The sequence below is a fragment of the Acomys minous genome, assembly GCF_964271855.1.
Source record: "Acomys minous genome assembly, chromosome: 16".
Lineage (NCBI taxonomy): Eukaryota > Metazoa > Chordata > Mammalia > Rodentia > Muridae > Acomys > Acomys minous.
The window spans coordinates 95,685,146-95,697,262 of NC_140498.1; the positions used below are offsets into that span (position 1 = coordinate 95,685,146).

At 55.0% G+C, this 12,117-nt stretch overlaps 1 protein-coding gene across 1 annotated transcript in view; it reads left to right on the forward strand.

The window, feature by feature from the left end:
• The window catches only part of MYO18B (myosin XVIIIB), a gene marked incomplete at its 5' end in the record, with an annotated part of 198,622 nt that overhangs the window by 10,711 nt on the left and 175,794 nt on the right, over positions 1–12,117 (forward strand). The window contains 5 exons of the mRNA XM_084763691.1: positions 300–498; positions 2,646–2,788; positions 4,073–4,173; positions 4,522–4,585; positions 10,444–10,588. Coding sequence (XP_084619817.1) covers positions 300–498; positions 2,646–2,788; positions 4,073–4,173; positions 4,522–4,585; positions 10,444–10,588 — 652 coding nt within the window. The remainder of the gene's footprint in view (positions 1–299; positions 499–2,645; positions 2,789–4,072; positions 4,174–4,521; positions 4,586–10,443; positions 10,589–12,117) is intronic.

Genomic DNA, 12,117 nt, shown 5'->3' on the forward strand with positions numbered 1-12,117 from the left:
TACTGTTCACAATTAGTTTCCTGGCCAAGGAGATGGCTGCGTTTGTTTCCATGGCAGACATCACTAATTGACAGCCATTCCCTGTTTCCGTGCTCAATATAACCAATCAATTGTGCCAATTTTCCCAGCTACCTCATTTCAGGCGAATCCTACTCAATGATTTAACCAACCAATGCAATGAACCCCCCTTCTAGGCTGAGCCTTTACTGAGCTTATTGGTTGCCCAGGAGTCCTGGTGAGCCAGCTGGGGGTGACACTTGCAGGCTGGCAGAAGGGTAATGCTTGTCATCTTCTGGCAGGTACCCCGAGGCCGCCAGGATGGCCTTCCCGCCCATGTCACGTCCCTTGCCCAGCGTGCCTACTGGGCGCTGCTGAGTCAGAGGAGAGATCAGAGCATCGTGGCACTGGGCCGGAGTGGGGCCGGGAAGACCACCTGCTGTGAGCAGGTGCTGGAACACCTGGTAGGCATGGCAGGCAGCGTGGACAGCAGGGTGTCAGGTATGGTGGCTTCTAGGTGACAGTTGGAAGGGGATAGGGAGGGGAGATGTGGGGGTCCTGGGTGTCTCGGGGGATCCCGGGTGGCTCTTCTCCACTTTTGTCCAGGTCCCATTCACTGAGCACAGATAGGCGAGGGCCCTGCGTTGGCTACTGACCCAGGGAGCCGCTGCTCAATTGAGCACCTCTTCCAGGGCAAAGATGCACCTCTCTTCCAACATTGACGGCCATTGCAGTGGGCAGTTGTCACTGGCTGCACCGATTAGAAACAGAAGCTTGGCTGCCACCTGCTGGGAGCCATGGATGCCACAAGACAGACTGACTGTCCCTCTGGAGTGTGTGTCCTTGAGCAGCGCACAGCCTGCTGTACAGACAAAAGCAGAGTTGAGAGCCAGAGCGGGTGGGGCTGCAGAAGGCTAGAACGCTGTAGGGAGTACTGCAGCACTGGCCAGGGAGGTGCCGGGCAAGCGTGCCAGACCGCCAGTTAACGGCGGGTCAACGGTGACGGCAGTGGTCACAGCCAGGCCCTCTTCCGACAAGAGTGCTACGATTCTGAACAGGACTGGGAGATAGCTATTATGATATGATTTGAATTTTATAAGATGGAAGGCGTCGAAAAACCAGGAGGGTTGACTAAGAATTCTCAGCCACACTTTAATGTTTCCATGGAGCCCTCTCTTCTGCCCCTCCCCCTGCCCCTCTGCCCTCTCCTCTCTCTCTCTGACACACGCATGCTTATCCAGAAAGTACACACATGCACTCGTGTGTGTGTGTGTGTGTGTGTGTGTGTGTGTGTGTGTGTGTATCCGCGCGCGCGCGCGCTCGCGCTCCTGCGTGCACATGTGTGCATACTCTAGAGAAACAGTAGCATTTTCACTCCCTCCAAGGATGGTGTCTGTTCACCCTGGGGACACTGGCCGCCCCCCAGGACCCACACAGCGCCACACCCTGATGGCAGTGGCTGTGTGGCCACCATTGCTGCATGCAGGTGCTTTCTATGCTCTGTGCTTTGTTAAGCCAGAGCCCTGCCAGGGACACACCGCTAGCCCTTCCAGGGATGGGCCACCTGAAGCATTTGTCCCTCTGTTGGGCACTTTGCAAAGAGCCCCTTGGGGTTTCTTTCAGATGCTGTGCTTGCTGCTCCCCAGCCCCCGCCCCCTTCTGTGGTTGCTCTTAGCTAGCACTTAGCTTACTGGGTTGGGGATAAGGGTGGGGCTAGCCTAGACTCCCTCACTGGGTTGGGGATTAGGGTGGGGCTAGCCTAGACTCCCTCACTGGGTTGGGAATAGGGTGAGGCTAGCCTAGACTCCCTCACTGGGTTGGGGATAAGGGTGTGGCTAGCCTAGACTCCCTCACTGGGTTGGGGATAAGGGTGGGGCTAGCCTAGACTCCCTCACTGGGTTGGGAATAGGGTGAGGCTAGCCTAGACTCCCTCACTGGGTTGGAGATAAGGATGGGACTAGCCTAGACTCCCTTACTGGGTTGGGGATAAGGGTGTGGCTAGCCTAGACTCCCTCACTGGGTTGGAGATAAGGATGGGACGAGCCTAGACTCCCTCACTGGGTTGGGGATAAGGGTGGGGCTAGCCTAGACTCCCTCACTGGGTTGGGGATTAGGGTGGGGCTAGCCTAGACTCCCTCACTGGGTTGGGGATAAGGGTGGGGCTAGCCTAGACTCCCTCACTGGGTTGGGAATAGGGTGAGGCTAGCCTAGACTCCCTCACTGGGTTGGGGATAAGGGTGTGGCTAGCCTAGACTCCCTCACTGGGTTGGGGATAAAGGTGGGGCTAGCCTAGACTCCCTCACAGATTGGCTCCTCTGTGTACGTGAATGTGGGAGACAGGATGGAGGGTATTCAGGTGCCCAGTACAGCAACAGGGCATTATGGGTACTCAGAGAACTTTTCAGCCCTCTGCTGGCCCTTAGATGTTAGCAAGAAGTTAGGAGGATCTGGGGCACCACACCCCTGTCACTCAGATTGTCCCTGTGTCACCCGTGACTCAGCCTTGAGGCTGAGGCAGCTGCTGGGACTCATGGAGCGACCGAGGTTCAAAGCTGAGCTGGGGCTCCTCAGGGATGAGAGGGAACTGAGAGTAGATGAGTCTCAAGAAAGGTGGCCCTGCATGACATCGTCCCTCTGTCTCCCGGCAGTGGAGAAGCTCCGGGCCACCTTCACTGTCCTCCGGGCCTTTGGCTGTGTGTCCACTGGCCACAGCCGTAGGGCCACCCGCTTTGCCATGGTGATGTCCTTGGACTTCAATGCCACGGGCCGAGTCACAGCCGCTCAGCTCCAGGTGAGGCTTGGGGACGGGCAAGGGCTCCTTAAGGTGTGGTGTGGCCAGCCTGCACCCACATCTCCAGCTGGGTGCCCTGGGATGACAAGGGTCCTACGAGGCTTTGGCACCCCACATGGTGAAAGAAGCTAGCAGAGCTGCAGTAACACAGAGCTAGTGTGGCCCTGAGGTGGGACTGCTATACAGTAAGAGCAAGAACCAGGCCGGGCGTGGTGGCGCGCGCCTTTAATCCCAGCGCTAGGGAGGCAGAGGCAGGCAGATCTCTGTGAGTTTGAGGCCAGCCTGGTCTACAGAGTGAGTCCAGGACAGCCAGGGCCACACAGAGAAACCCTGTCTCGAAAAACAAACAAACAAAACAAAATAAAAAAAAAAAAAAAGAAAAAGAAAAAGAAAAAAGAAAGAAAGAAAGAAAAAAAAAGGGCAAGATCCAGATGCTTGTTGGTCAGCTATAAAAGCACCCGGTGACGCATGTCCCCACAGACGCATGTCCACACAGACGCATGTCCACACAGATGCATGTCCCCACAGACGCATGTCCACACAGACACATGTCCCCACAGATGCATGTCCACACAGACGCATGTCCCCACAGACGCATGTCCCCACAAACGCATGTCCACACAGACGCATGTCCACACAGACGCATGTCCACACAGACGCATGTCCCCACAGACGCATGTCCCCACAGACGCATGTCCACACAGACGCATGTCCCCACAGACGCATGTCCCCACAGACGCATGTCCACACAGACGCATGTCCCCACAGACGCATGTCCCCACAGACGCATGTCCCCACAGACGCATGTCCACACAGACGCATGTCCACACAGACGCATGTCCACACAGACGCATGTCCACACAGACGCATGTCCCCGTGTGTGGGACACATGGCCTATCCCCCTCTCCAACATTCCAGTTAAACAGAAAACAAGATTGGGGCATTAGAGAGGCTGACCACAAAGCACCTGCTGACTGCCCAGCTCAGGGAGAGCTGGCTCCTCAGTACCTGCTAAAGCTTTGGCTCTGCTGGCACCCTTGGGTGCAGGCTAGTAGACCCCGGTGAGGGCGGCTCTCTGGCCTTTCCCAGGAGCTGGAAGATCCTGTAGTTTGGCTGATTGCCTGTGGGCCTCTGAATCAGGGGTGCTGGCGAGGTCACCCTGTGGTGAGGCCTCAGGGAGTGTGGGGGTGGGACACCCTGCGGGGGCCTTTGGGGGACCACACCTGGGCAGAAGGACCCGGCACCCCGCATCCTGGCATGACATAGCCCACCTTCTGCTCACAGACGATGCTTCTGGAGAGCAGCCGTGTGGCCCGGCAGCCACAAGGGGAAGGCAACTTTGACGTTTTCTCTCAGCTGCTAGCTGGACTGGATGCCGATCTCAGGTGAGTACTTGGGACAGGCTGGGCCAGCTGAGGCAGCGGTCTGAAGAGGGTCCAGTGTGAAGTTCTGCTCAGAGCTGAGAGGCTGAGGTACCCAGTAACCATGCCTCTGACCCCAGTTCCCTGGGCAGTGTACAGGGGCCTGGTCACATTCAACCCACTCTGAACCCCAGTCTCTCTCTCACCGTGGGAGGTTGGAGTGTGGGGTCATTAAGGAGGGAGGTCTTGATCCAAACAGTGATGGATGCCAAGTGCAGCCAGCTGTGTGCTGCGTGTGGCCTTGCACTAGGACACCTCACGCTCTGTGGCTTGGGGTGTGGCAGACCCCTCACTTCCAATCCTCTCCTCCAGGACGGAGCTGAACCTGCACCAGATGGCAGAGAGCAGCGCCTTCGGCATGGGCGTGTGGTCCGAGGTAGGTGGGCCACCTCCAGGCTGCTCCCCAGTCCCAGGGCCAGCCGCGGTGGGAGGCGATGGAGAGGCCTGGGACCCAACCCACTGTCCTCTTCTCCGCAGTTGGCAGTGGCGGTCGTGTGGGAGCAGAGGGGGCTGCCTTTGTAGAGTCTGGGCTGGTTGTGAAAGTGAGCTTTGTCCCTGAACAAGGACAGGGCATGTGATCTGAGTCATGGTGTCGTCCCTTGCGCCCTCCCCGCACCCCCCCCCCATTTGCTCTGTCAAGTGCCTCCAACAAGACCTGAGTGCTTAGCATGGCTCTGCCTGAGTCTGACAGCAGGGGGCGCTATGGAGGTGGATGGAGAAAGGTGGGCACTGTTTATGGTCCTGAGCAGAGGTGTGGGTGGGTGCCTGGTGGGGATAAGGGTGTGGGGGTGAGGGCTAACAGAGGGGCCCTGAGAGTTGCTGCTCCAGGGCCTGTGAAAGGGAGCAACCTGCTTGGTGTCACACGGGTTCATTTCTAACGTTGCTCTCCAGGCCACTTTGCCTTCATTCAGCCTTGGTGATGCTGGGGTTAAAGGTCAGGACTCCGACACTCACCTGAGGTTTTCACTGTAGTAGGAAATGTGGCCACATCAGAGAAGAACACGGAGGAAGAAGTGGGGCTGTGCGCACCAGAGAGTGATTTAGGGAGATGTTTGGCCTCAGTCAGGGAAGGCTGCATAGCCAGGGCGCACTGGGCCTGGCTGAAATCAGTGGGAGCTCACCAGGTAAAGGGGAGCCAAACCAGATAGAGGCGCAGCGACAACAAAAGGACATTACAGACTAGTCCCCTTCTGAGCGTAGGTGCAGGGGTTCTCAATAAAGTACCTGCAAGTTAAATCCGAGAGGACACCGAGAAGATCATTCATCATGCGACTCTGTCTTCGCGCCAGCCACTGAGGCATGGCTCAGTGTACGTGGATCAATAAATATAATACAGTGTCCAAATGGAACCAAGGGCACGGCCCCAAGATGCAGAAAGGGCTTCTGACAAAACCCAACATCCCTTCACTATAAAAGTCCCGAGGAGACCCGGGGGCGGGGGTAGGGGTGGAGAAGTGCGTCTCATCAAACGCTGTGGGGTTAGAACCCATCACCCCCCCGAGTGGGACAAGACAAGTTGTCTGCGCTCCACTGTGCTCACTCAGCCTGGGAGTCTTTGCCAGGACTGCGGCGAGACAGAGACGCTGACCCAGGGGCATCAACAGGAAAGGGAGGAGGGGAGGAGTCAGCACGGGGACACTCAGAGAGGACAGGTACCCTCAGCAGAGTGGCAGGACACATACGTCACACACACAAAGCAGCAGCCTGTCCCAGGAGCCAGTGACAGACGGCTGAGAAAGAAATCAAGGAGTCGGTACCACTCGCCTCGGCCACAGCAAACTCCTCACAGTGAATACAACCTGGGACGCTAAAGGCCTTGGCAGCAAAGGCCTTAAGACTCTGAGGAGAGAAATTGAGGGAGACAATAGAAGGTGGAAAGACCTTCCATGCTCAGGGCTTGGCAGATCAACGTTGTAAGCGGCTGCCCTACAGAGGCCACCTGCAGACTCAAGGCATCCCATCCCAGCTTCCTCGAGGACCCAGAAAAACAACTCTGAAACTCACAAAGAAGCAGAACAGACCCCCAGGTACGCACGCTATCCCGGGCAAAAGCAGGACTGTGGGAGGCATTGCCACGCCCGATGTAGAGTTAATCTACAGATTCGGAGCAATGAAAACACCACGGGACAGATGTGTTGATTGACGGGATAGAATTGGGAACCCAGACCTGAGTCTGTGCACTCCCACCCAAAAGCACACACCAGGGAAGAGACAGCGTTGTCAACAAACGGTGCTGGGGAAACTGGGTGTCCACGTACAGACTGAAGCTCACGCCTCAAAAACCAATTTCAGATGCACCACAGACCTGGACGTTGAGGCCCACATGCTGGAGCTGCTGGAGGAGAGCTCTCAGCAGGACTCTCGTCACCCAGGAACAGGGCTGACACTGGCAAAGGGGACCCCATGGTGGGGGTCGGGGTGGGGACTTCTGTACAGCAGAGGACACAACAGAAAAAGATGGCTTACAGAGTGTCAAAGCCTGGCAGAGGATTAGCTAGAATTCGTGTCTAGAATACAAAAAGAACTCCAAAAATGAGAGACCGAAACACCCGTTATCTGCAAACTAAAGTCCACGTGACACAGCAGCTTAGCTGGGTATTGACACAGAGGTCTGTGGCCCGCATACCACAGGGACGCTGGCACACCAGCGTTCACCAAATCGCGAGAGTTACTTCTGGAACCAGCCTGGGTGTCCACCAACACAGAGATGGATAAAGAAACTGTGGGGTTTGTATGGAATTGTGTATTGCTGCAAGGGGGAAGCAGGCACGTCGTCTGGCGAAAATGGGTGTGACTGGGGACAACCAGGTTTAGTGGAGTAAGCCAGTCTCAGGGCGTCACCGAGAAGCGGATGGTCCTTGCACTTCTGGCTCCTAGGTTTTACATAAATACATGAAGTCACAGATGAACATATGACATGAAAGTAAAAGTGAAAATGAGACAACAGAAGGCCCATGGGGGTGAGGTGGTGTCTCTGTGGTATTGATGGTCGGTTTGCTGACCATGCCCTGCCTCCCGTGGTCAGCTGCGATCAGAGGAAAAGCCAGAGAGGAACAAGTCTGGAGTTTTAAAATTGGTTCTATTTTATTGTTAGTTGTTAGTTTCCCCCTTGGAGTGGGTTTACAGGGAGTGACTGAGCTGGTTCTGTCTGCAACTCTGAGGGCTCTGAGGGGCTTGTGTGTGGCTCTGTGTGTGAGACAGCTAAAAAGGGAAGTGGCTCTTGTGACTTCTACCCTGCACAAGCTGTTGAACAGGTGACCATGGCACACACGCCACAGACATGTGCACACACACACACACACACACACACACACACACACAAATATACTCACACACATTCACCACAGACATGGACACACATGACCATGGCACACACACCACAGACATGTGCATACACACATACACACACACTAACACACACACATTCACCACAGACATGGACACAGACTCCTGTAGTCCAAGCTGTTCCTTGAGCCCTCCTGTAACCACCGCTCCCTGACTGAGCTTCATGTAGCTGACACACTACTTGCTTGTTGTGGTGTGAACGCACCCAGGGTGTTGGAGACTAAACCCCTAAAAGCTCCGGTTTCTGGAGTGGGGACTTTGGGAGGTGTTCAGGATCCAGTGAGGCCCTGAAGGTGCTCCCATGACAGTGTGGGTGCTCCCACGACAGCGTGGGTTCTCCCACGACAGCGTGGGTTCTCCCACGACAGCGTGGGTGCTCCCATGACAGCGTGGGTGCTCCCATGACAGCGTGGGTGCTCTCATGACTGCGTGGGTGCTCTCATGACTGCGTGGGTGCTCCCACGACAGCGTGGGTGCTCCCACAACAGTGTAGATGCTCCCATGACAGTGTGGGTGCTCCCATGACAGCATTGGTGGTTTTATATGAAGGATGACCTAAGCTAGCCAGACTTCCCTGTTCCACTAAGGAATGGCTCTGCTGGGTCAGGGTGCAGCCTGGTCCTCCATGAGGTGCAGTGCCGTGCACCTAACTTCCCAGACAGCCACCTGTGAGAAGACGTTCATTGCTAGTTACCGAGTCTCAAACATTTTAAAAGTAGATGACAAAGAGCAACCTTCCGGGTCTGACGACTTTGACTGAGTTGGGTTTGGAAGCTTCACATATGAGTGAGTGTATCATTGGCTTGTTCCTTGCTGTGTAGTACTCCTCATTGGCTTGTTCCTTGCTGTGTAGTACTCCCACCCTAGGCTGTGGGTTCACCCCCTCCCATGTATCCTTTCTCCTTCTGCTCCCCACTTTGCTTGGGGGCGACGTACGCACTCATCCAATGTACTTCCAGCTTCACAGTTTTCACCCAAGAGCAGATCAGTCGGGGCGTTATTCAGAGTGGCTTAAAGAACAACGGGCCCTATATAACCATCATCACACTTGACAGAAATATATCCCTTTTTAAATTCATGTTCTCAGTTTCCAAAGAGATGTGGGCGCAGAGGAGAGAAAGGAGTGGGGGCGCTCTGGGAATGCACCCCCTAAGTGGTGGGTGACGGGTTCTACCTGTTACTCAGAGTCCAGGGCTCCTTGCTGACATCGGGAGCTAGGATAATCTCACGATCTGTCCTCTATGCGTCCTTTCCCCGCTCCTTTGAAATCTCATAAATAACCGAGCCCTTGTTGTGAGGCGTCTTCCTCCCTCTGTCTGCTGTGGCGGAGCAGCTGCGGTTGCTAGGCTCAGCTCCTGGTTGCTAGGGTCTTTGTGGTTCTGTGGTGGCCCAGAAACATGACAGAGCGGTGGGGCATGCTTCTGCTGGTAATTGGAACACTTCCAGGGCAAGTCTCCCAATGCCGCCACCCGCCTTGGCGCGGTTCCAACTGGCCGAGGACCCTCAGTTATCTGAGGTGGCCGGAGCAGAAAGGAAGAGGCCGTGGGCGGGCGTCAGGGACGCCTCTAGTCTTGTGTCGGCAGTTAACCAGCTGCATGACCTTTGCCATATGCTGTGCCCTTTCTGGCCATGAAACTCTACAGAATTCAAGGACCTGTCGGCTCTAACAGGCTGCCCTGCACTGTGTCACCCTAATTCTCTGCTTGGACCAGGTACAAATTGGTCTCTCAGTATGCGCTGTGATGCCCTACTGACAAAAACGGTTCCTGTTCCTGCCTCGCTTTCTCTTTGCCTTCCGGGCTACTGGGCTGTGTGTCCTTGGCCAGATGGCTCATACACAGGACTTTCAGATTAATTTTAATATTCAGTCAAACATAATTGGAACTATAAATCTGAAGAGAGACAGAGACAGAGACAGAGACAAGAGACAGAAGGATATGACCAAAGACGTTCAATAACCCACAAACATCCCATTGGGTCATTCTTTTCTGCTTCAAATTCTCTGGCAACTTCCCTTTGTCTCACAGGGGGCGGCAAACAAGCACTATTTCAGCTTCTGAGGTAGATCTTAGGGTGAGGTGGCAAACGGTGTTCTGGAACAAATCTACCTTCATTGGCTTGCTGTGGGATCCTGGTTGATTAGTGATGTCTGCTGGGGGTCCAGAAATGGAAGTGGGGATCAGGTCTCAGCACTTACCCACCTTGGCTAGCTGTTGGTCCTTAGAATCATGCCTGTGCCCCTCGTGACCGGCTGCCCCGCTGTCTCAGGCCTCATCTGCATTATTTCTTCGCCTCAGCCACCTCCTCTAATAACTAATTCTCGACCCTCATTTGGTCAGCCACCCGCAGTCACCTCTTTGCTCACGGGTGGGGCCCTCTAGTCTGTTCATTTGGTCGGTTTCCCGTAGCTACCCTTCAAGCTCCCATCCCATTTTTCACTCACTCCCTGTGGCATCCCGTGCCCCTGCTTAGACCTGGGGTCCACCTCGCAGCCCGCTTCCCACACCCCATTGCTTTTCCATTCCCTTCTCTCCTGCCTTGAGAGGCTCCAGGGTTGAGCTCGGGCTCCTTTATCTCAGCATCTAGACCAGAGCACGGTGCAAACCAGAGCCCTGATAAATCCTTCCAGAACAAATAAAACCTACCCTGCATCCCAAAGCAGACTCAAATGACATTTACAACTTTCCCAGAAGCCTGGACGTGGCCGCCAAACCCAGCCCGGCTTAACCATGGGTAACTTACTGCAGTCATAAACTGACGGTGTGCCCTGGCTGACCTCGGCTCTGGCCTGGGCTGACAGTGTCCCCCCCGCAGGCTGACCTCGGCTCTGGGCTGGGAATCCCAGTCGCTCCACAGTGACAGACTTTCCCTTCTCTCGCCTTCCCTTAGCCTGAAGACAAGCAGAAGGCGGCAGCTGCATTTTCCCAGCTCCGGGGCGCCATGGAGCTGCTGGGCATCTCGGAGGGTGAGCAGCGAGCCATTTGGCGGGTGTTGGCGGCCATCTACCACCTCGGCGCTGCAGGGGCGTGCAAAGGTACGGTCCCCTTCTGCCAGCTCTCTGTGGCTGCAGGTGTCTGTTGCGGCCTCTCTCCCAGCAGGGTGGGGACAGACTCCTCCTGTCACCACTGCTGTGTCCGGGTTCCCCAGTGACCTTGCAGTCCACGCTGTCCATGGGAGCCTGCCACACTGATGGTGACCCTGTCCCCTCTGCTGTCTGTCCCAGGGTTCACCAGGCACCTAGGGCCATCGAGATCTGAAATGTAGCCCATGGCTGAGGAATTGTATTTAGAATTGTCTATAATTTGTGTGTGTGCATGCATGTATGTATATAGGGTGTGTGTATGTGCATATGTGTGTATGTGCATGTGTGTGTGTATGATGTGTATGTGCATAGGTATGTACGCATGTTTGTGTATATGGTGTGTACGCATGTGTGTACATGAGTGTGTGGTGTGTGTGTATGTCTGTGCTTGTGTGTATAAGTGTGTGACATATATATGTGCATGCGTGTTAGCGTGTATATATGGTGTGTGTGAGCACATATGTGTGTGCATGCATGTGTGTATATGGTGTGTGTATAGGTGTGTGCACATGTTTGTGTATATAGTGTGTGTGCATATGTGTGCATGGGTGTGTGTGTATATATGTGTGTGGCATATATATGTGTGTATGTATGTGTGTACATGAATGTATGTGTGCATGTATATGCTTGTGTGTGTGTGTGTGTGTGTGTGTTTGTAGGACAGAGAAACTTAAGGCTGATTCCTTAGGTGTTGTCCTCCCTGGGGTTTCAGACAGGGTCTCTCACTGGCCTAAAGCTGGCTGGTCAGGGTCAGCTGGCTGATGCCCCCCAGGTGCCCTCTTGTCTCCGCCTCTCCAGCTCTGGGTTAGCAACTGGCCTCTAAGCCTGGCTTGTGCATGTGAGTGGTAGGGATTGAACTCAGGTCTTCACGTTTGCGTAGCAGGGACTTTGCACACTGAGCCATCTCCCCAGCCCTGGGTTGGATGTGATTTTAAGTTACCAGTGGCTCCTGCTGGCCAGAGCAGCCGTGGGCTCTGAGAAGAGGTTGCCCATGCAACGGACGGCTGTCCCCACCATGCATATTGGTCCCATCACTTGTCCTCATGGTCTGTGATTGACAGCTTGGTGGCCGTGTCTCATCACTGGTGTCTCTGGTGCACCTGCGAGCGCTTTACAACAGGCGTTGCCTGTTCACACGTTAGTTAGTGCGAGGACTGTTGAGGTGGTTTCTCGTCTCTCTTCCTACCATGGTACTGCGACAAAGGCCCGCCATCTTGATGACATAAATCATAGGAGTCCAGCCTCCCCTCAGTGCTGGGTGCCAGGAATCTGGGGCAGGCTAAATGCAGATGCACCATGAAGGCTCTAGGGAGGAGCTTCCCATCCACTCTGGCCCTGGCCTTTATCCCCGTGGTGAGGTCACCTTTATCCTCCGTTCTGTAGTCATTCGCATTTTCTTTTGGGCCCTCATGTCCTTTTCTGTAGCTTCTAAGCATACTGGTCCCCAGGCAAGCGCAGACAGTGGTGAGTGCATCTGTGGT